Consider the following 25,566-nt stretch of genomic DNA (forward strand, 5'->3'; position numbering starts at 1 on the left):
TAACTTTCCAAAAGCAATAAACAAGTGATACAGCACATATGTGATAGTACAACGGTTGCCCCTAAAATTTGCTTTTACTGTGCTCATCACTGTATTTAGCACAGGATATAGTGGCTAACTTAATTTGCCTCCCCCTTCCAAGACCACTGCTTCAAATCAATTCATTTAAACAGGTATTATAATAAAATACATCATTTTTTCTGCATTTTTTTCCTAATGAAAGATACTAATACACAACAAAAATCAAGACAGAATTACTGTTTAAACATTCTTCTCGTCTGGAACGTTTTCTGGAAGGTGTTCCTTCCTCCACTGAAACACTGTGCAGTATCTTTGCTAGAAGACTATTTTCACTTCCCCCCCCCCCACATCAGCATTAAGTTTGTCAAGCAATAATCTGTATGACTTTGCTAACGGCATTATCTCTGAAAAGATACTCTGAATGCATTCTTTCATTACATCTAGCTCTACTCAAGGTATTTTGTTCTTATCATGATGACTGTTTTCCTGGTGAAATTTGGAGGAAAAGATGCCTGAAGGTTCAGACAACGATACATTGTTTATTCTATAGCAGATACAAATTAAGGAACACAGAAAGACATATCACTGTTTAGAATTATAGTAGTATTATGCCAGACGCAGAAAAAAGACACAGAATAACTTTAATACTGCTACTGGTGGCTTAATGTTAAAATCACACTCTCAGTAGTACAAGGCCTAACAAACCACACTGCAGCACCAACAAAATCTCCCTAGTGATGGTATCTAGATAGAGGGTTTTTTAAGTCAATATTAAGAATTAGAGCTTAATGCCTTATACTAAGAGCATAATTTTTAGATTGTTCATAGTCTCTTCTAGAAAGCAGCTAATCAAAATATACCCATAATCAGCTAAATCTCTGTGATATACAGTTACAGAAAATGGATTTGGAGTCCTTGAAGAATAATTCATAGTTAGAAGAAAAGATTATTTAAGAAGCATTACCTGTAGCTGGCATTTGGAGGGGTATACACCTATCTTTTTGGACAGCGTCCTCAGGTAAGGAAACGAGTTTTTTGGCAAGCACTGCAGAAACTGGTTGTACTAGCAGTGTTGTGAGGTTCAGTCGATTTTGTCTGTAGCTTCCATCTTAAATGACAGAAAAGGAACAGCAATTTAGTAAATGAAAATTAGAAAATTTCTCTTCTGCTTTAACAAACAAAATAAGCAAATATCGACAATACAGCTTAAACCAACTGATTTAGATAGGCAGCCATTATTTTGTACTTACTTTACTGGAAAAAAAAAAACCCTTCAAGAACATGTGCCGCAGAATTATATTTACATATTATAGTATTTGGGGAACAGTTCCCCAAGAAAGAAAATGTCAAAGAGTCCAAGTAGATATTAGATTGTGTGTGACTTAAACACAACTAATTAAATTGGGGTGTAGTTAAAGGAATCAGTGAAAAATAGAATTACTGATCAGCAATAACTTTCAAATTCAAGTAAGAACTGAACACAACCTTACAGGGAAGAGCAGACATTTAAACAGCCTGAAATCATGCGTAAGTATTTGTCTGCACTGAATAATGCTACTACTCATAAGGCTGTTTGTTTTGCTAGGGATGCCAAAATATTTAAATTCTACAGAAGTTGTGCTACTTAGCACTAAAACTGTTCAAGGGGCGAGCTACCACAGAAACAAGCTTTTGTGAGAACTTTGACAAGAAACACACCACAGAGGATGCACGTTGATGATATACTGGCAACTTGATGAGATGTGCTTCCTTGCATATACCAAAAAGCCTGAAAATTTTAATATACACCTTCCTCTTTGTAAGAATACAATCTGAGAATCTCATTGACTCAAGGTGGGTTCAATGCAGCTAAGGTGACTATAGTTTATTTTACAAATGCAGGGGTGTTTCTGTGATGGAAGGTTGAAGGCCCAGCTGAAGGAGGTTTGGAATAAGAGCATACTAAACAGACAGACACGTCACATGGAGGAAGGTACAGATCAGAAAGCATCAGAATACTTCATTTAGAGCTTTAAGATCTTAAGAAGCCACAGCACAAACCTCACAATATCAACAGATTCATTCATATTTTAAAATCTCCCTGAGTTTCCATACACATGACTGTCCAGCTTTTAAGCATGGGATGGTTTCTGATGAGATAATGAGGTATTTTGGGCGACCAAGTGACAGAACTGCAAAAAAAAAAAAAAAAAAAACTCTGCACATGGAAATGCTCTGAAGCGCTTCAGAACAAAATGCTCATGTTTTTTTCTCAGCTATTTCAGCTGACCTACTAAAGGCATCATCTCTTCCCATGGACAGCAAGAATACTCTTGCAGACGAAAAGGCCCAACAGAAAAGGAGAGGAGGTTCATAGCACGGGGCAGAAAATAGCTCTAGAACAACCTGCAAAACTCTCAAAGCCTTCCAATATACCTGCCCATACCAAACGATTTCCAAACTTCCAACTAGAGGTTCAGAATACAAGGCCTCTCTCCAAGACCTCTATGAAACGAATACCACATTTGCTGTTGACATGGAGTTCTTTACAACCAGAAGGCATCCTTACATCCTGTGTGACTACAATCACAAAGGGAAGAAGCTATCAGAAATCAGCAGCACACATTCTAATAAATTTCTATAAAATTACTATCAGGACCACTGCTACCGAACCACAATATAAAAAAATCCACACGCATCCTCCTTCTTTTGTTCTATTGTTGTGCTAGAAGCTCTTGAGACTTCTTAGAGTATGCCCTTAATCATAACGCAAAAATTGACCAAGGCTACAACATTTAAATATACAAAAAAAATTATCTGTTGTTCAGCTTTAATACACAGTGGAAATGTTTTCAACATTCACTTTGAAAGAATTAGACAAAATTTTTAAGTGGAAAGATGAAACCCGTTCAAAAATGATAATTTAGAAAAAGTTTTATCTTATTGACGTTGGGCAGGGTTGAAAATCCCTCAAAGTTGTTACTTCAGTAAATTGATTGCAAAATCAGTTTGCTCAAGCTTTGAGAGTCTGTTTCTGGAATCAAAAAGAATCCTAAAATGCCCGTCAGACACTTATAACTGAGACATTATTTTCTGTCTATTGTTTGTCAATCTGCAGGCTGTATTACAGCAGCAATGAAGCTCAAAACATTGTGGATGAAAGGCATCTCTCCTTTCTCCATTTACTCACAACTTGAGCTTCACACCTGAATAAACTGTGAAAGATACACTTTTGAGAACAACTTACAGGAGAAAACCTACCGTGTTTAAAAATGAATCATTTCACAACATAAGATGGAGTTTCAAGTATGCAACAAGAAAAAAAAAAAAAAAAAGAAAAAAAGATTTAAAATTTAGAAACAGAGATTTAAGTTATCTGGAAGGAAAACTTTCTAAGAGGAGAAATTCATAAAGACTTGCCTAGGCAGGTGATAATATCTCTACAACTGATATCTTTTTAAAGAAAAGATTAAACAAACATCTGTCAGGAATGACGCAGATATGGTTGATTCCCTCCCTGAGGGAAGGTGCTAGATTAGATGACCTCTTGCCATCTTTTCCAGGCCTGATTTCTATTCGATTCTCTAGTAACTGAACTTCTGAACTATTTACAAAAAAGCAGTCTTGGAATTAGTATTAAAAAATGCTTTAAGAAAAAAAAAAGTAAGAGTTCCTTTCCCTCTGCCAGCCATTTATTAGTTGCCATGAGAGTACCTTGTTTAGGAGACTGAGGAAATCTATATGCATCACAATCAGGATTCAAAAGTGAAAGATTCAAGACCAATCTCCCAAGTAAAACACAGTGTACACTGAAAAATCTGATTTCCAGGGCTACTAGTTAAAGCACAATCATTCAGTTTTTAAATACTCATGGGCTTGGTGCTGTACCAACTGCAAAACAGTGCAGTGCAACGTCACCAAGAAACCAATGTAACAAAAGAACTTCGTGAGATTCTTGCTTGCTCTTTCCCTGCTGGATGCCAGACTCCTGGGAGCACATTGTGCTTTCAGGATCTGCGAGCACAACAAATGCTTTGAGAATAATTTAAATTTGCGATTTTGCTTGTAATTAAATTTAGTTTTATAGCATGAAAATATTCCAAGAAACAGAATTCCTTCCTCTATGCAAGTCTAACAATCTAACCGTGCCAGGCCCAAAACCGCTATTAATTTAAGAAAGACTCTAGAGAACATACTGGAATGCAAGAAGAAAAATATGCTACTCAATTATTAAGTTAATTTTAGGAGCAGAAAAAGAGGCAATCTTTAGAAAGTTTCTGCATAAAAAGTGAAGACTACATTCCTACTTTTGCAGTGACTATGTTTTGTGTTTTCTTTTTCAGCGCCAGCACAAACCTTGAGCATCAGTTTCCATACTGCTCAGTCTGGGATACACACTTATAACCTACTGTTTCATAGTGTTCTGTCACTTAACTTACTGTTATTGGTAACACATTTTGAGATTTCTGAAAAGTTTTTACTGGGAGAATTTAACAGTAATATTTGTGTACCATAAGCCACTCAATTCTGCGTTAAAGTATGATTTTACCATCGCTTCAATGACTTTTGTCAAGGCTGAAAGATCAGAGCACATGAAACAGAAGAGAGTTAGTCACAATGTCATACTTCTCTAGTCAAAAGAATAATTCTTTACCTACAGCTTCTTCAGTATTATGCAATTATTCTTTTATTTATTCTTCTCTAAAAAGTTTGTGCTATAAGAATCAACTTTCTATTCATTTTTATTTAAATTCCAGATTCAAAGAAAGATTGGATGGAATATTGTATTTCATCATTATCTGTTCATTAAAGTCATCCTCTGCTGGGATCTGATAAAACAAAAAGTTAATACATAAAACTGTCTAAAAAGTTTACTGATAAAATTCATTAAAATAATTTCTTCTATGACCTGAAATGCTCTTTTAATGATGTCCCCCCCAAAATATGGGAAAAAAGTAGAGTCTGACTGAACACCGAACCATAATTGTACATATCCATATCTTTGACTTTCTGCAGCATTAATAATAGAGCAGTATTAGTTTTGAAATATCTGAAGTGAATGGCTCATTAATTTTTCACCTTAAGCTTAATAGAAATTTGACAAACAGTTTTATGCTGAGAATAGACACTCCAAGCAGGACTTCACAGCACATGATGAGAATAAATTAGAGCATAAAAGACAGAATAAAGTGCGTTTGGTCAAATAAGATGGTTCTGTCATTCAATTGCCCAAAGTGAACAGTTAGTTCAATGCATTTTTGTGAAAAGTATTCTGGCATTTACGCATTCCCAGCATATTTTCTGCACTGCCCTTTGTCAACACTTGATCTTGTATTAACCATGACAAAACCAAAGATGTATAAACTGACACATCATAGACATGTATATAATTTGCGCTTTGAACTTGTACAGCTTCCCCCCCAACTTTGCTGATACATTCAATAGCTGTTAGGCTTCCGTTGGTTCTCATGAAGCTAGTCACAGTGATTTCTTTATACATCCCTGCAAAATCAGTTTATCTGTGGTTTTCCTGACCTGCATCTAACCACATGCCCAGACTGAAAGGGACTGTGTGGTGGCCTACTACAGAGAGACTCCACCACTTGAGTGGTGGCTCTAGGTACTAAAATCACATCACTACTGTTAATCGTAATAATTCTGCTATGCAGCAGCTATTTTGTTACATCTTCAGCTACAGCTGCTTACAGTACTGTCCATGAGCAGGATTTTTAAGAGAGACAGGACTCTTCCTACTCAAAAAGCAGCCTTCAATTAAGCCTTCACACTATCAATTAATACTTCTAGCCAAGGCTTGCACTGTCACATTGGTGCATTATACATCAAGATGTGAGGTTTTTTGTTGCTGGTGTTTTCGCATATTGCTCTTCCAATGAATAGATCCACAAAGTAATACCTTTTCCTAAGACAAATCATATTGACTTCCTATAGACTTTTCAATGACACTATTAGTACGAGTACAATCATACTCATACAAAATCGCAGGATTTGGTTCAAGCAGATTCTTAGAGTACAGATCCCGTCTAACCTCTGATATAAAATGTACCCATCTGCTACATCTCACAAAAACTGATGTTCTCCAAGCACTTATGAACAGGAAATTCTGAGAAAGCCCCGTATCTGCTCAGTGTTTAGACTTTGAAAGTCAGATACATGTTTTTCTGCACATGAAGTCAAATGGAGAGCTCTTCCTCCATCTCTCTAAAGCAAAGAAAATGGTGCTGATCACCCTATGGTGCTTAAAATGGAAGTCAGAATGGATTTTATTAATGGGAAGGAGAAGACCATAGCTTCAGACTTAGAGAGTATCCTGAGAGGTATAATAATATAATAATATAAAATACCAGCAAGGATAAGAAAAATAAGTCGTATAGAAAAATGTTATTCAAGAGAAGAGCAGAACCTGGAACAGATGCCTATGGAGTAGAAGTAGTAACAAGCACTTTCCTGCTATGTCTTTATTCAGTTCTCTATAAATTATCCACTAGAATTACAGTGTGGAACATATGCCAGTTTTGAAGTACTTTGCTTCACTAGCCGCTGGTAGCAATATGGAGAAAGAGAAAAACATTTGCTTCTCTTTTGTAAAAAAAGAACTTTGAAAATCTGCAACCAGGGATTTTAACAGCAGCCCCAAATAAGGACTTTCAAAGCAGCTTTACAGGCAATGAAGCGTGAGATGATGAACTGTTCTGCCAATTACAACAGCATTGTGGAAGCTTGCATTTCAGGATGCATGATTCACAAATGGACAAGGGATGCTTAAAACTATGTACTGATTTGAGATATAGGTGAGAAAGACGGCCGTGCCTATAAAAGGTTTACGTACATTTACAGAAAATACAGAACTTAGAGGCAGAGCGGATCACCTAGAAGGAAAACAAGTTACTGGGAGTACTCAGAAAGCATCTGAAAAACATTTTCAGATTTTTCTTCACATTGATGATGGATAAAGAGACTTCTTTAAAAACACTTTTTAAAAAATTCCACATTCTCATGATATCAAGAGTTAATGAAAAGAGTTTAGAAGAAAAACAAAGATATCACACCACCTGTGATCAACTCCCAAGAGTTAACAAGACCATACGTTTATTGATACATACAAAAATACATAAAACTATAGAGATACTGTTTTGCTTTACAAAGTATATTCACTGTACTCTGTTTACATCATATTTTATCAATGGAGTGGATGCAAATCTGGGTATATATTACCCAAGACTGTCTCCTTAAACAGATTTCTGTTGTCCTTAAAAACAAAACTAGAAATTCTATAGCTGATATGAGAAGAAAACATATCTCTAGAACCCGCTGTCATCTTTTTCCCTCCCTCTCAAGGAAATGTGCTTAACCAATATGAAAGAGAAAAAAATGTCACTCCCCTGCCTCTTAGTGCAAATCACTCTTGTCCTAATGCTTACTTAACGTACTTTAAAAATACTGTCAGTCTTGTTTCTTTTTAAGATAAAGAGAATAAAAAGCAACACATTTATTTTGTAAAAGCAAAACCGCTTTGACACACTGATGCAAAAACATCTCATTAACCCCCCGTTCCCTTCTAAAAATATTTAATAAAATGGCAAGAACAACAACAACAAAAAAACAAACTAAAAAACTTTTCACAATACTCTCATCATTTTGAATCCTCCTCTCCACTCAGCTTGTTATAGTGGCTAATCATTAAAATGACATAGAAGTGGCCAAAATAGAGCAAAATTACATAACACTTTTACGCCAATTGACATGGAAGTAAAATTTTTCCTTTTTACGTATCCTACATTTGTGTAACCCCAAAGTCATGAAAAGGAAAGAATAATTCTTCCATGTATTACAAATAGGTAAAACATATTCTTATGTCCTAGTAACAATGGAATATAACAGTGATAGTAGATATTCAAAAGGGCAGACAGAAGTTGTATGTGTTACAAGACAAAAAAGAAATAGCCCTCCATACTTGAAAAATAAGCTTATTTAAAAAAATCCAATAATAATACATTTCAGTTTCTGCACAATTTGTTCTTTGCATGCAAGCTGAATTCAAACCAGCATCTTCAAAACTCTGCTGTATAATTTTGGATCTTATTTGAGGTATTCTTGATACCAAAACATGTGCTTAGCATCTTCTATCTTCATTAAATTTAAGAACACAGGAACTTCACACCGTAAGGGCGTGTAGGGGAAAATAATAAGTGCTAAAACATTGGAAATACTCAAAAACATTAGCCACGTAAAATATTGACCACAAAATGCTGCAATGATGTTATTCAAGTCTTAAATTGGATATCACTAAGCACTGCAAAAACAAATACCACAATTCTTACCTAAACTTTAATCTTTGCACCAAATTAGTGATTCAAACATAATATGATAGAATAATTCTACAACAAATTTACTGTCAACTGATATTTTGTATTTTCCTAAAATATGCAGAAGTATTAATCAAATGGAATTCAGCCAAACTGCTTGAAGTGATTGCTCTGATGCTCAGAATTACTGCATAATCCAAAATATTAAGTATCAGACATATACTTGGACTTTTTTTTTTTCAATCTTTCTCTTAGAGTAAAACTACTTCATGTATCCTATATCTGCAAGTCTTATGTTTGAAAGGTACCTATTTGTTGCTCCCAGAAAATATATTTCCCAGACTATTAGCTATACAATCTCCTTGAACTGGAATCTGGAGGGAAGCGTGTATGTACGTGTGTGTGCGTGAGGGAACAAAAATCAAACTGATGTACTAAGCATGACAGAGGTAGCCTTTAAAACTAAAATATTATAGAACATTTTGAATTCAGGTGTCAAACACATTACGGAATTTGTTATCAGTTTCATTGAAAAAATATACTTTGGTCTGTGTCTGAAAGCTACGTGGGTCTGTCCCATCTGTCTATATACCCTGGGTCAAGTACAGCCCTAGCTCAAGTTTAATCCCTTGTCTATGGTTGTGCTATGAATTAATTCAGCTTGCTCTGTTGAAATGGACACAGAAAACATCATTGGATCCCACATTCTACTATTGCAAGGTTGGATCATTCCCTTAAATAGTTTTTGAAAGCAATAATTTTGAAAACATCAAATTATATAATAAGAGTAAGGTACTATGTCGATGATTGTTGTGGTTTAAGCCCAGCTGGCAACTAAGCACCACACAGCCGCTCGCTCACTCCCCCCGCTGCCCCAGCAGGATGGGGGAGAGAATTGGAAAAGTAAAAGTGAGAAAGCTCGTGGGTTAAGAACAGTTTAATAAGTGAAATGAAATAAAATAAAACAATAATAATAAAAATTGTAATGAAAAGGAAAACAACAACAACAAAAACCAAGAAAGGCAAGTGATGCAAATGAAAACAATTGCTCACCACCCTCTGACCGATGTCCAGCCCAAGCAGCGGTCCCCCGGCCAGCTTTCCCCCTAGTTTATACACTGAGCATGACATCATATGGTATGGAATATCCCTTTGGTCAGTTGGGGTCAGCTGTCCCGGCTGTGTCCCCTCCTAACTCCTTGTGCACCCCCAGCCTACTCGCTGGCGGGGCGGTGTGAGAAGCAGAAAAGGCCTTGACTCTGTGTAAGCACTGCTCAGCAGTAACTAAAACATCCCTGTGTATCAACACTGTTTTCAGCACAAATCCAAAACATAGTCCCATACTAGCTACTATGAAGAAAATTAACTCTATCCCAGCCAAAACCAGCACAGTAACACAAAACCTATTCTATACTTCATAGTTTATAATTATAATATAGTTCATAGACACACATTTAGTATTGAACATGAGCACTTGGCATTTGCTTTCACAATGCTTTTTACCTTCAATGTAAGTAAATGATGTTTCTTTTAAAAAAGAAGTTATAATACTCAGTCTTTATAACTGCCTTTTCCAATCTGCAGTGTCATATTCCAGTCAGACCTTACGCAGTTTTTGATACTGGTTTCCTTTTCCTGTTTGGTAGCAGCCCACAGTAAGAAAAACAGCAATGATGACAAAGCAGCAGCTCTCATACGCCGATTGGGAAAGCAGCTTTTCTCTAGTTTAGGGCTAGTTGTAGTAACTGGCTGGTTATTAGCTCTCCCATGCTTTTTGCAGGAGATACAAGGATGGAATAGGGAATAACTGGTATCGGTCAGGTTACTTAATGTTTGCCCAGCAGAACCAAAGATTTCTCTCCCGCCTGCAAAAAGGATCCAGGTAGCCACCAAGCATGGGTATCCCACTCAATAGTGGTATCATTAAGTCACTCCAGCAGATAAGGCACAAGGCACCTCATGTATGAATTACGTTTCCTGTTAATCACCTCAAGAAACAAGCAACTTCTGGCACATTCGAGAGTTAATGGGCTGGTCTTATAGCTTGTTCCTTCATGAAATAAACCTTGGTTTTCTACAGTACTGATGGCCACTATAGATGAAACAAAAAAGAAACATGGAAATGAGACAATGATACAGATTTCCTTCCCTTCAGTGATGATCAAGACTACAAATAGGAAAATAACTGTCTTGCTTTAGGTGAAATATGTTTGCAGCAGCCAGAATATACACCAGGTTACAGATGCCATCATTGTTCTAGTTACAAACAAGCATGGAGTCCTGTTTACCCACAATAATGAGATTTATTGATATTAAAAATAATAAAAGCCCTATAATACTCTACAAGGAATGGAACGGAAATAGAAAATCTCTAAGAAAACACTGAAAGTGACAGGTTTAGACTACCAATTATTTTGTTTATAGCATGCAGTGAACACTGCAATGACTCAGAATCACGTGCTGTCTGTATATATTTGGTGGACAACATGAAATAAAATTGTGTGTTATCTGTGGCACACTATGCTTTTCTTACAATAATGTATGTCTCTGATTTATTCTTCCATATTTGTTTGAAATCATGTAAAGTCACATTTTGACTTCAGTTTGATGACTTATGGCGTCATCCAAGGGCTTCAAGTCTTCCCCTTTTCCCACAGCTTGTTACTTATTCCTCTCCCCACACTGCAGTGCCATTAATTGTGCCAGTGCAATGGTTTCAGTGGCCATATTATGAACCAGATCAGCAAACTTTCTTGAAGTTCTTTAAAGCTAGGTCAGTTCCCCAACCCATATCACAGCAGTGCTCTTAACAGATAAACTGGCAGAGTAGGAGGTAAGCTGGGACAAGGAGGTAGATGGGGTGGCAGAAACTCCTCCGATTCTTCCCAAAGCCTTGTATTATCAAACCACAATTACAGAGGATACTCTTGTCCTCTAGGACACAAAGTGACTGTTCCTTGGCACAGAATGACACTTAAAAATGCACATCAATTCAAAAGCTACTTACAGCTTTAAAAAAAAAAAATCTTTATAGTTTCCATTTTCCTCTAGGGTTCTTACTTTTTTAAAAAACAGCTTGTATTTTGATTTGTAAGGACGCATCACCTCACTTTAAATTTTAAAAATCAGAGCCTGATAATAGAATCCTCACATAGAAACAAAAAAATTACTGCTGTGTTAGGGTCTGGTTTGTAAAAGAACTAACTGGTAAATCTATCATAATCATGCAATAGTTGAGTAATGATCAGAAATGAGACATTAATTCATTAGGTCAGATCCTAATGGACAGATGCCTGCATACACACAACTAAGCAATCGGAATCAAAAGCAACAAAACCCCCCTTGTCAGCCCAAGGACTACTTTAAATACTGAATCACAGTACATACTTTGAATCAGCCTTCTGCATATATTTTTCGTTCCTTCCTGCAAGGGTTGTAGCAAACCAACAGTATGTCTTCTCTGTCTGTCCTTATGTAAAAAATGCTGGTTTACATATGCTCTGTTGATTCAGACCTCAGAAATCATTACTATTCAGTTGATATTTTGGAGCATTCCTGGAGTGGTGTATGAGGTATTTAACTTTCATTCTGTACAAGTACTCTGATTTAAAGTAACAATTCTATGTGTGTTGCATTCTGGTATTAAGGTACATAACTGGGTTATTTGTTTCCTCCTTTTTGTCTCTATACTATATTAATGAATGCCAAATCAGGATGGCCTAGATTGTTTTCTCATTCTTTGTAGCTCTGTAGCTTCCCATTGTCACATTTGTTTTCTTATCAGCAAAATATTTCTGAAGTTCTTTGTTCATAATTGTAGTTATTAGCATTTCACTCAAAAAAAATATACAATCCCTTACTTTCTCATTTGACTGCCATCTGTTAAGCTCCTCCTCAGAGAAATTAGCAAGTTTCCATATTGGATCTCCAAACTGCAAATATGCCATCATCTGCAAAACTTATGAAAATAATCCCCATTGGAAAAGATAATAGTCTCATATAAAACTACCAGAGAAGACTGGAACATAAACAGAGGGCATTGTCCAGATATTATATGAAGGCTGCTCGTGGCCCCTAAACAAAAAGAGAAGTCTGGACAATGTCAGAACTATGTAATAGTTGAGCTTGGGAGGGACCTGTGGAGATTGTTGAAGGACAAGCCACCTGCTCAAAGCAGAGTCAACTAGAGCAGGTTGCCCAGGACATTGTCCAGTGGGGTTCTGAGCATCTTCAAAGCATGGAAATGCCACAACCTCTCTGGGCAACCTCTTCCAATGCTTGACCACCCTCACCATAAAATAGCTTTACTTATGCTTCTTGTATTTCAGTTTCCTCCTCCATTCCCTGAATACCACTGGAGAAGAAACTGGCTCCATCTTCCTCCGCACTCTCATCAAGATCTCCGCAAGTCGTCTCTGCTCAAGAATAAATGATCACACATCTCTCAGCCTCTCCTCATATGTCAGATGCTCCAATCCATAGTCACCTTCATGGCCCTTTGCTGCACTCACTTCACGATGTCCATGTCTCTTCTGCATGGGGGAGCCCAGAACTGGACCCAGCAGTCCAGGTGTCATTTCACCAGTGCTGAGTGGAGGGGAAGAATCGGCTCCCTTGACCTGCTGGCAATACTCTTCCTAATGCAGTCCAGGATGCTGTTGGCCACCTTTCCTGCCAGGGCACATTGCTGGCTCATGCTCGACTTGTTGTCCACCAGGACCTGCAGGTCCTTTTCTGCCAAGCTGTGTTCCAGCCAGCCGTCCCCCAGTGGGTACTGGTGTGTGGGCTTATTCTTTCCCCATGCAGGACATTGCCTTTCCCCTTGCTGAACTTCATGAGATTTCTGGCAGCCCATTCCTCTAGCTTATTAAGGTCCTCTGCATGGCAGCCCAGCCATCTGATGTGCTGAGCAGCATGCAGAACATCAACCCTGAAGCCTCAAATGCGTGCACTGCCTCTTCTGAATTTCAGATAAAGCAAGCAAGTAGCGATTTGGAATGTTTGCTGATCAGTGATGGCAGACCCTAACTCCATACACAGCAGATGGAATACGTAGAGATAGGGATACACTGATAATGGTATACTCTGGACTATTAATCCCTAAAGTAGCAGGGACACAGCTGCCTGAATCAACTGTCTCCCCAAGATGATGCAAAGCATTGCAGTCAAAAGCACTTATTTTATCCATTTGAAGTACCAATACAATTTCTAACTCGGAACCTACGCATAAGAATAGCTGGATATAACAAAACCACTCCGTATCTGAAAAACATAACATTTTGGGAATTTGAGATAACTGGGGAGGCAGATACAAACTAGTGCTGGTTTGTCGTTTTTTTTCCCCTCCAAAACAATTAATTGGTAAATATTAGTGCCCAGCTAATAGTCTCCTATTACCCTGTAATAAGCATCTCTGATGTGCTGTGACATTGTTGCAACTTTTTTTAGGCATTACAGGATAATTCAAGAAAACAGTTTAAAAACAAGAAAGCCTCTAACATTCTGTCTGAAGATGATACAAATTTAATACGTAGGGCAACAAAGCTGGTGAGGGGTCTGGAACACAAGTCTTATGAGGAGCGGCTGAGGGAGCTGGGGTTGTTTAGCCTGGAGAAGAGGCGGCTGAGGGGAGACCTTATCGCTCTCTACAACTACCTGAAAGGGGGTTGCAGAGAGGTGGGTGTTGGTCTCTTCTCCCAAGTGACTAGTGACAGGACTAGAGGAAATGGCCTCAAGTTGCGCCAGGGGAGGTTCAGGCTGGATATTAGGAAAAAGTTCTTTACCGAGAGAGTAGTGAAACATTGGAATAGGCTGCCCAGGGAGGTGGTAGAGTCACCCTCCCTGGAGGTATTCAAGGAGCGTGTGGATGTGGCATTGTGGGATGTAGCTTGATGGACATGGTGCTGTGTGGTGTTGGGTGGGTTGGTTTTTGGTGTGTTGTGCCTTGTTGTTGTTGTGTGGTGGTTGGCTTGTGTGGGTTGTTTGTGGGGTTTTTTTTTGTTTTTTTTTTTTTTTTTGTTTGTTTGTTTTTTTGTGTGTTGTTTTTTTGTTTTTTTTTTTTTTTTCCCCCCCAGGTTGGACTTGATGATCTTACAGGTCTTTTCCAACCGTAGTGATTCTGTGATTCTGTGATCTCCTGTTTTAGCAGGGTTAATTTTAACATCAAAATAATAAGGAAGTTGCAGTGTTAATTTTACTAGTATGATCTTATGGTCAAAAAATTTCTGAAAGAAGATAAATCTACTAATAATGCATGTCTATTAATTCAAAGTATATTAATACCATTTAACTTTGTTTTAGTGGAAGATGCCATTGCAAATGCAGTGATGCTAATTTTCAAGTTAAATTCTGACTATATGTATGAAAAGGCATATGAGGAGTTAAAAAAAATCTCTATCTGGTTGCAACTTGTTCTAAAGGGCTTGCACCCAATTCAAAGAGAAGTATGCTTAAATACAGAGAAGAATCAGTGTTTTTAAAAAGCCAGACTGCAATGAAAGTGTTCCAAGTTCTGAGTTCATCTTTAATTTATTAATCTTTCACCTGCAAGATTAGATATAGTAGATATATTTGGTCATGTACCAGTAATAATCTGATTACAATTATTGAAGAAAAAAAATACCCTGGCAAGTCAAGCTCAAATGACAGTTTTCTCGAATGAAGATATAGGTGTTCTCAAGATCCTTAATTAATCCTGTTTATAGTACAGAGTGGAGAAAGAGCTATGCTCTGAAAATCCTAAATCTACAGAATTCCTTGTAACTTGTATGGGTTCATTTCTTGGATTACAGAACAGAGACAAATAAAATATAATCTATTTGCAGCGCTCCTCAGAGATATAAGCACTAGTATTTAATTTACTTAATAACTTGCTTATGTATTTGCAATGTTTTATTATGTTCATGCTAACTACTGTAACTGCTGTATTCAGCTTCAGAAGGCTATTACAAACACTCATGAGAACCGGTTTTTATTCTGTGCACAAGAGCACATTGTATATGTGAACATTCATTCAAAACTCCGAATGGAGTCCTTGGCTTTAAGTGATTCCTGAACTCCCTTCTCGTAAGAAGCTTTGCATCCTTACTGGCCTAACTTACACAACTGAATTTTTGTTACCTGAGATAAGAGTGCAAAATAAATCATTTTGTTGAAATAACAGTGTTGAAGAACTAGTTAATGTTTAGGCTAACCCCCCTGAAATTCAGGAACAATTTGAGTTAGGAATATCAGAAGCAAAGAAAATTTGAAACAAAAAAAAATGAGGAAAAACTGAAAAAAAATTTTTCTTGTTAAAGAAGGGTAGAGTAGTAGCACCATTTCAGAATATTATATTTAAGGTCATGTTTTAAATTGTAAGTCAGGGACAAACATAAATTTCTACACATATTTTTGAAAAACACTACTTAGGATTATTTTTCAAAGTAAATACATAAGAAAAACAAATATAATGTTCCACAAATATAATGGAGATTGTTGCCAAATACAGCTATTAAAATTCTGCAGAAAATAAGACTACTATAATCTGAATTCTTACTTAAAATTAATTAAAATGGAAAGTGTCTCTTTCAATCATCCAACATTTTGAAATTTATTTCAAATGCCAGACGTAATTTGATGTCTGCCTTCTCTGAATTACAATATCTCCTTATTGATGTGTATAACATATCTCTGTAAAATAAATTTCCTACTCAATTCAAAGGAGCCTTCACAGGTATAAAACCATGTGTACCCAAATCTCCCATACCATGCTACTTCCAGTTACAGCTTATATTTGCACAGCTGTAAATTACTGCATTGTATCTTTGCTCTGTAGAAAAAAAAGGTTTTTCTTTGTTTTGAAATACACTTCCCCCCCCCGCCCCCAAAGTTATCATGCAGTCACTACTTTCTTGTTTTGTGTTTTGGTGGTTTTTTTTTTTTTTTTAATATTTTTGGCTAGTTTATATTCACATATAAACTAATGTATTCACTGGCAGTAACCTGTTAGTGGAGTTTTGTGATCTCCAGTTCTTAAAAAGAGAATGATCTGAAAAAGACCACACACTGTAACAGAATAAAACAATTCAAAAGACAAAAAGAAAATATAGTGCTAGAACAATGAAAAATGAACGTGAAAAACCATAGAAACTTTACAGAACAAAACTAAAATAGTGAAAAATAGGTCTCTCTCTCATTAGCTAAGAAAAGGCACAGATCATATTCTTCTAACGGCCCCTCAAACCTCCAGGAGAATTAACTTGACAATGCACATACAACTATAATTCAATATTCTTCCCTGCTCCACAGTTAACTTTTAAAAATTAGCTGACAATATTTTTTGAGATTTTTTAAACATTAAAATCTGTGATCTTCAAAAACAATTTCTAAAAATTCTTTATAGTTAAAAATACTTTCAGTTCTTTATTGGATATTTTAAATTCAAATATTTTACCTGCTTTGATGCAAAATGAAACTACTGAATTGGTGAACCTGAAAGTTATCAATCTCCGTTGCTTTTACTTTGAAAGGCACCAGTGTAACTATATTATCCTAAAATAGCTTTTAGCAGCCCTTTCTACCCTCAGAATCTCAATGTATAACTATATTACCCCTTCATTCCTCCCTTCTGAGTAATCAGTATAGCACACCATAGGAGTCATATAGTGGACTAGTCACATCAATGTCTCTGCCCCCAAAAGCTGACACTGAAATATTTAAGTTAGCAGATACATTTGTTCACCTGATTAAATATAACAATGAAATCCCCATTATCTTTTCTTCAAAGGATTTCAAAACTCTTTAATTTACCTTTCATTGTGTTCTAAAATTTTCTGCCTATACATGTGGTGTTTTGTTGAAACACTACATTTCAGAAGCAAAATATAACCAGAAGTTCCATACGTTTTTCCCATTCTCTTAGGCAGGCTTAAGGGATAGTTTATCATTAACGTATACACGTTATCCTTTTCATTTTCAGTCCTTTATCCTTCTAAAAGAAATAAAAAGGCAAGAGTCTCTACAGCTCCCTCAAAGAACATACTCATCCTAGTTCATTTCTTACTGCAAGATTAGGACACTGTAGCATTGAACTGTCCTTTGCTCCTTTCTATAGTGTTAAATGTGCAGCACTCTCTCAGGTCACAGGCAAATGAGGAAATCCATTCTTTTTTTTCCCTATTTTTACAGCAAATAACATAGGTTAGAAGAATCCCAAAAGAGCAGTGGAGGAGAAGAAATCAATACGTATCTAGTTTCATTTTGACTGTTACCCTGAAGTTCAATGAATTTTAAATGATACCTAGAAGCATATAGAATATATACAGACTGACAAAAATGCCTACGCAAATCTTGCTCTGCCTAGCAGTTGCACCTTAACTAAACCACTGAAACCAAGGCAACTCTCCTCTTTTTTTTGTTATAAAAAGAATGGTACTGGAAGAAAATATAATTAATACACTACAGAAAATGCTCCAGATTCATAACTACTTTCCTGTAAGTACTAGCAAAAAGCTTGCAGCAAGTGAATTGTTTTCACAAGCTGAAACTGCAGTGGACCAGACTGTCCACTTCTTTAAAAACATGCAGGTCCATAGAAGAAACATTAATCAAACTATCTGCAAAAACTGTACCAAGAAGAGGGGCTGTTTATGCTACAGGTCAGTATCAAGCACAACATTCCTTATTTCATTTTTTCATCAATGTTACAGATATTTGCAATGGTGACATCTTGAAAACTTCATAGATGTGGGTGGTCCTAATAAACATTCTCTCTTTCAATGACTTACTGCCAAAATTTATTCTCCTGTAGTATCTCCAAGGACTAACCCTGTCTCTGAAGATGGGACCTGAGGGTTTCAAAGATCCACAGCGTCCACATCTATCATCAAGAAGACTCTTGAAATGTATGAAGTTAGATATACAGAAACACATGTGAATTCTAAAGGTACTTGGGACTCAGAACTCATGTGTGTTTCTGGATTTTAGGGTAAAATCCCCTCATACAGGCTTCTGGTTCAATAACTAACACAGCGTGATGACACAGCTACCTAAAGAGACTTAATTATGGCCTACAAATACATGCACGAGTGCACGCACACCCCCCACCCCCCCAAACCCCCTTGTCACATGAAATAGAGAACCCTCCAGCTGCCATTGACAGCGACTGCTCCAGAACTATAAGCAGCATAGTCATGTTTCTATAGAGCGTAATCTGGGCACATAAATCTTACCTATAAGCAGAGTTAACAAGCTCTGAAGCGCTGTTGTATGAACACAAGCCTCACCCCAGGTTTTTTCAATGGGAAAGACACAGCGTTACTCTCCTACATCACTTAGTCATTATCGTCAAGTTCATTCAGCACTTATTTCAAAATATGTTTGATAATCTAACCCTCAATGCTGCCTCTATTCTGATTCTACTACTTTTCCATGGATTTTTTGCCTGAAGTTACACAAAATTGCACAAAGCTGGTAAGCTATCCCCACAATTTTACAGTAGATAATAGATGCTCTTGACTCCATCATATTGATAGGCAAAAGCACAAACAAATATACAGAAATATGGTTCATTGAAAGAAATGAAGAAATACAAATAAAAAGAATACGTGGACTATTATAACAACATGGGTTAAAGCAGTTCTTTTCATGTAAGGAATGTGTCACAAGTAGTCATCGCTTCCATGCTATTTCATCTCCTTCTCAGTACTGGTAGAAATAAATAGATGTCACATTTGTAAATTCCATTGGCACTGTTCCACCGAAGTGACACTTGATGTATTACGTGATTGCCTCTACAATATGTAACATCATTCTTCATTGTCACAGATACTGTATTTCATGCAACTGTGCAAAGTAGCATTTGCAGTTTTATAATAAACTATTTCCTGCCAATAGTGTTGTAAGAAAGTTGCAATTTGTCCTCAAGTATCCATTTTCTGCTCAGTAAAAATATTTATAGCCACTCAAAGATCAAATATTATTTTTCCATGCACTCGCTGCAGACAACATGTCATTCTCAAACATAGTATGCTGTATGAGAGCACTTAAGCCAGTGAGACAGAACTGACTGAACAGTTTAGTTGGCCATCACTGTTCATTATAAGGCCAAAATTCAAGTATTCCTTAACATGATTTCAGGTTACCAATTCATAATTTCATTTTACTGCCTGCAGTTCAACTGCAGTAAACAAGTCTAATATTTAAGTAATAACAGATCAGAGGGCAAAAATATTACTTTAGTCTGTAGATAGAGCTGATCTTTTTTATTGTGCTTTTACTTTATACGTGGCTTTTGCACAAATGTCAATACAATAATTATGTGGAAAAGATATTAAATGCTGTGAAACAAGAAAAAATCTACTACATGAAAAAGCACAAACTATTACTTTTGTTCCAACTCTATTTTAGTTAAAATTAAATTTTATTCAATTTTGGTTTAATCTGGTTAAGCAATTCTAAGTCCTGTTAACTGTTAACCTCTAAAAATGAACTGAAAACATAGCTCAGGACTAAGCACGGAGAGGGCATTTGAAAGAAGTTCCATTACTCAAGTCACGGTCATCTCAAGTCATCAGTCCTGAGCACATAGTCACAAAACTAGATGCTGAGGAGACGCTAAATGTATTTTAATTAAGTAGATGTATATATATAAGACTGTGCCTTCTGGTTGCACCAATTTGATCGAAAACACAGAAACGAGGGAAATAAGTCCATTTTAAAAAATCTGGCCTCTTACTTGATTCAGTTCTCACAAAAATCCAATCTTACTTATGAGTGGCAGTTGAAAAAGTGGCACTGACTCTTGAGAAGTGTTAAAGGACTAAGAGGAAACAAAGGAAAAAGAAACCTGAAATAATCAATCACCCAAGTTAATATATTAAAATGAATTTGCTACAGGCTAATATTTATCTTCCTTACACAATTCTCTTGTACATATAATTAGATAGTACAGGACCTGTATTGATGAAACTTCAAGCATCTATAAACCTATATAACTTAATCACAGAATTAGATTTTGAGTTATGTATGCAAACTTGTTTAAATAATAATTTTCCTATCAGACCTTATTGAGCAGAATAAGGTACTGCCTTAGATTAATTGGGCTAATTATACTTCCTTTATAATCTGTTCAATATTTTTTTGTCTCCTACTGTAAGTAAATAGTTCAAATCTTGTTTGTTACCCTCTAGCTTAAGTCCCCAATAAAAAAAAAGCCAGAAGCAAATCTACTTAAAATCTAATGAAAAATGGTGTATTTTTCTACCACTGGTTGGAATTGTCCTCATTAGCACTGGTTGCCTATGTTCTGGCTACTGAATTTTAAAATAAACCAATTTTCTTCTGTTCCCAGAAAGTCTTAGTCAACACAATACAAACCCCTACAAACAACCACAAATATGAACTCAATTACTACTGTGCTTTTTTCTATCCTTCACCTAACTTGAAGTCCTTCATACTGATGTGCTCTCTGGACCCTGCATGTAATTGTATTTTTCAAGCTGTAATTAAAAATGTGTTTTCTTAAGAACATACATCTCATGTCTAGGGTTGATACTATACAGTCATTCCATTTAGAGCAAAAGCTTCTTAAAATCATCACTTGCACTGTTTCTCACAGGTTTTGGGAAAAAAATTTTTTTTAGAGAAATATTGGCTAGACTTACACGGCTCAGGCCACATACAGTGTGTGTGGAATTTGCATTATGTGCCTGGGTACCCAAGAGTCTGTGTTTTTCATGAAGTATTTCCAAAGGAACTTCATCAGGCTGAAAAAGGAAATGAAACTGTCTGTTACACACTCTTATTTAACTCTGTACTGAGGGCAGCTCCTGAAAGACACGACTGATGTGCAAGAAGTCCTGCATGGAAAGGAGTAAGTCTATACTGAATCCTCCTTAACCCATTTCTTAACCATAAGCACACTGAAATACACATACAGTACCTATTGCACAAACTGCCACAAACCTGTATTTTACCTACAGGAAAATCTAATTTCATTATGGTCAGATAACTCCACACTTTCAACAGTGGCCAACTACGTGAATTAGAGCTGGCAGCCTCAGCCTACAGTTGGAAATTTCCTCAGATCAGAAAACTAAAGAGTCCACTGAACAATCAGAGACTGAAATAATTCAGACTAATTTCTGAAACTGTGAGTGCCTCTTCAGAGTAACTTTTATAAACATTAACACCCCATTAGCTTTAGTGTTGTTCCATGAAGTTCTACCCCAAGGATACTTTCATTTGTGGTACTTCCTGTATATATACAATTTAAAAAGAATAGTGAAAGCTGTATCAGAGGTTTGCTTCAGGTTGGCAGAAGCAGACATTCTATAGGGAACACACCTGCCATTAATAACCTGAAGGTATTTGTTTAAAATGCAAAATACTAGAACTCCTCATTCAGAAGCACTGCAGAAGCACTAATGATCATCATTTCTGACATATACACTAAAATTAATTATTAGCTTGATGGCACAATTATTTGGCTTGGATTATGTACAAAGCCAGTCTTGCAATTACAATTGGATTGTTCTGCCCTAAAATTTCGCAGAAATGTTTCTGTTAAACAGTGTACATGTATCTTAAAATGGCAAGAGGAAATTAAACTACAATTACAGTATGATTAGTCATTTTGACATTAGCCTTCTTCAAACCACTCTGGCAATTCTTTACAAATGCAGATTTTTTTTTTAAAAAAATTAAGATAATACACAATAGTACGTTAAAGAGTTAAGCCACACTTTGGCTTTGCGAAAAATAAAGAAGTTTCTTCTGGGACAAGTACCTGACATTAAACAAGTTCTGAGAAGTTTCTTGTCAAATCATAGGTTGATAAAATTACTCTAATTACCTCAACTTAATAATTATTGATAACTCAGCATACAAATCATAAGTTTAGTCAAACTCTAAAGCAATGTGATTACAATAAAATTTCTGACAGCTACCAACGATGATCTATGTGTGCTAAGAGTAAAGCTATGCTGACTTGCTTTGGAATACCACTCATTTACTTGACCTACCCATAACGAACATCAAGTGATAAAAGAAAAAAATGTAACTGCAAAACTTTTCCATTTTTCTGAAAATACGCAAGAGATTGAATTCAGTAAAGCAACCTTGCAAATCCCCAATTCAAAAAAAAGCACTATATATCTATTTACTGCTCTGCTCAGGTTCATTATGTATAACTGATATTATTAAAAACTGTAAGAAATGTGCAGGATTCAGACTAAAATCCAGAAAAATGCTTCATCTGGTCAAATGACTACATATTTTTCTGTTTGGGATTAATTCATCAGTTGTGAAATTAATGGCAACCCTCAGCGAGTGCTTTCATGCAGAATCAGACTTAAACCTCTGATTTTTTTTCAGATCCTATGACAAAGGGGTATAATATTTATTTCGTTGTTCAATACTTACTATTGCTAATTATACACTATTATTACTGTCAAGAACTTAAAGATCTTCCAGAAGAAGACAGAACAAAATGTTAACAAACTATATTACAAAAATCCCATACATTTAAGTGTTTACACACAGTAAGATATTTTTCACCACAACAATTCTGAAAAATCTTTTGCAATTTTGAATAGACTTACCCCGAACAAGACGGGAGTTCTGGTACCCATCAATTGAACATTTCTAGCTTGTAATGTGAAACAGCACATTCTAACTTCTAAAGTAACCAAACCAACAAAAGGCATACAGTAAATTCAATGGTCGTTGAACTACACAATATGCATTAAACTATACACCAAGTGTGATCAAAAGAAAATAGAAAGACTGACGCCAACAGAATTTAAAACACAGGGGAAATCAGATTGGCCAAGGATTACTTCTCTGGGAAGTGGTCAAGGAGGAGATTTACATACACTAGACAAAAATGCCTCTTCACTAATGGTCAAATGTATGCATTTTAGTCTCAAATCTTAATCTCAAATCACAGTGTGGGCATTGGTAGTACCTGACAACTGGAATGTCCCTGGCAATCTTAACCTTGTTCTTGAACATGAAATGGGAAAAAAAAAAAACAACACACCACCAACAAAAAACCAAAAAGCCCACAACACCAAAAAAACCCACCAGAAATTCAACCTCTTTAGGTAAATTACTAATCTGCAGAATGATCTATAAGAAGGTCAGGACAATATATTTAACCACAATGACTATTTTAAGTAAACAGTACTTTAAAAAGAATGTCAAGATATTTATGGATCAATGTTGTCAGAAGGCAAAGCTGGAACTTGGTACTTAACTCACGTGTGCTCTTTTCCTGCCATGGCTATATTACAAAGATATATAAGTGGAAAGACAATCCCAAATGACTGCTGACAATGTTTTCAGCAGTACTCCAGCAAGAGTGAGCTCAGACTTCAATAGAACTCTGCATCTATAAGCTCTCTCAAAAGCAATTTATTCAAGTAAAGACGGTGGAAATTGTTGTTAAAGCTTTTACAACAGTAAGCATCTGCAGGAACAGAATTCAAAATTTCAAAAGTGGTGCAGGTTTTCAACTCATTTCACTTCAAAGACAAATCACCCAGACCTACCTTAAATTGTGTAAGTCATCTTCCTCTTTGCAATGTTTTCAATGCAGAAGGAACTTTTCTTTAAATAAATAAATAAAAAACCAAAGATCATGTGTATTATGCGACCTCCTTGTAATATCTAAGGCTTCTTACACATCACTTAAGAAATGCTTTCCTAAGTTACCTCATAGTAAGATTTCTTTCCCTGTGCCTCCCTCTCATAGCGGGGGGCTGTCAAGCCCTCAGAGTTTCAACCCAGTCTCTCAATAGTCCATAGTCCCTTGCTTACTTCAGGAGGACTCAATGGCATATAAATTTAAAAGATAACCACTACTGAGCCTCTGACCCCAAACATAAATTTTCTGTTATGCATTAAGTTCCTTAATCTTTTTTTTTCCCAGGTAATACTGTACAATATTGTGTTACAAGAGCTATATAATCTGAATGTATGTTCACAGTCACAGGACCAGATCATTTCCCAGTATAAACTACCACATTTTTACTGCAGTCAATTTACACCTGCTTATGACTGACTTAACAAATATTAACATTCTCAGGTCAAGATTCTGAAAATGCAACTGGAAGTCTAGTGTTTAGCCTAAAATATTTTGAGGAATGCTGGTTTTCAAAAAGCATTTTAACCTTCAATGAAATAAGGACTTAAAAAATTAATTTCTGAAAATGATGCTGAATTGTTAATCGTATTTCAAAACCTTGAGTTAAATATATATATGTGGTGCTCAGTGTGTAGGTAATTACTCTGAGGTTGACATTCAGACATGAACTTCACTGTACTTTCAAAATAATTAATGCAAGAGAACTACAATACAATGATAAATACTTTTGGTACTTCCAAAGCCCAACAACTTCTCAGGCTGTTTTCAAATGGCAGGTAAACTGAATAAAGCTGGATTTGTTAATTATTTTGTAATACTGTGCATAGTGGCATATTGGTATATGGTTTGTTTTTTTTTTTAAAGCAGGATTTCAAGCAATCAAGTGCTAATCTGCAATACTAAAATGCTATCTCCTACATTATCTGTGCTCAGTATTAGGATGAATTACAACAAATTTGCTGTGTTCTTTCTGTTTCTTCCAATGTAATGTTACTGAAACATACAGGACTTGGATAAAATAGAATTTAATTACATACATCATTTCATTTTCAATGTTTCTTAAAGATCTTAAGGGGACAATGTGTTCTAAAGTTCAAACACTCAGAAGACACTGAAGCATCCATTATGCACTTAGTTATTAATTAATGCAGTTAATTATTTATTAGTAGAAAATGCCAAATGCTGCTATTGAAACTACTTTTTTTGTTCCTAACAGAAATGAAATAATGTTTCTCAGATACCAAAATTATTACATACTAATATCTTCACTGCTCCTTTTGTGGTCAAGAGCTATAACACATTTTTCATAAATAGGCAGGGTTACTTAATGAATAGTTTCAGATAACAAACAGTTGCAATGGCTGAATGGGAACATGGCAAGGTCAGGTGGTCAAATATATCCCAACATGACCCAACAATGTTAACCTCTACAGCTGCTCCTTCCTAAAGCAAGGGATTCAGTTTATCTTGCACCAGCATAGCACCACTACCAGCTATAATGTAACCCTAACTTGGCAATGGTATTCCTGGTTACATGTACCTCAAAAGGCAGAGGTAGCCCCCTTTGCTCCATTACCTTAGTTCATAATTTCAGAATAAAACCATAAAATTTAC

The 25,566-nt window shown here is 36.1% G+C and overlaps 1 protein-coding gene across 1 annotated transcript in view; it reads right to left on the reverse strand.

Moving 5' to 3' along the window:
• The window catches only part of NAALADL2 (N-acetylated alpha-linked acidic dipeptidase like 2), a 289,387-nt gene that overhangs the window by 136,365 nt on the left and 127,456 nt on the right, over positions 1-25,566 (reverse strand). Inside the window, exon 5 of the mRNA XM_059822897.1 lies at positions 986-1,129. Coding sequence (XP_059678880.1) covers positions 986-1,129 — 144 coding nt within the window. The remainder of the gene's footprint in view (positions 1-985; positions 1,130-25,566) is intronic.

Source organism: Gavia stellata, chromosome 11, assembly GCF_030936135.1.
Source record: "Gavia stellata isolate bGavSte3 chromosome 11, bGavSte3.hap2, whole genome shotgun sequence".
Classification (NCBI taxonomy): domain Eukaryota; kingdom Metazoa; phylum Chordata; class Aves; order Gaviiformes; family Gaviidae; genus Gavia; species Gavia stellata.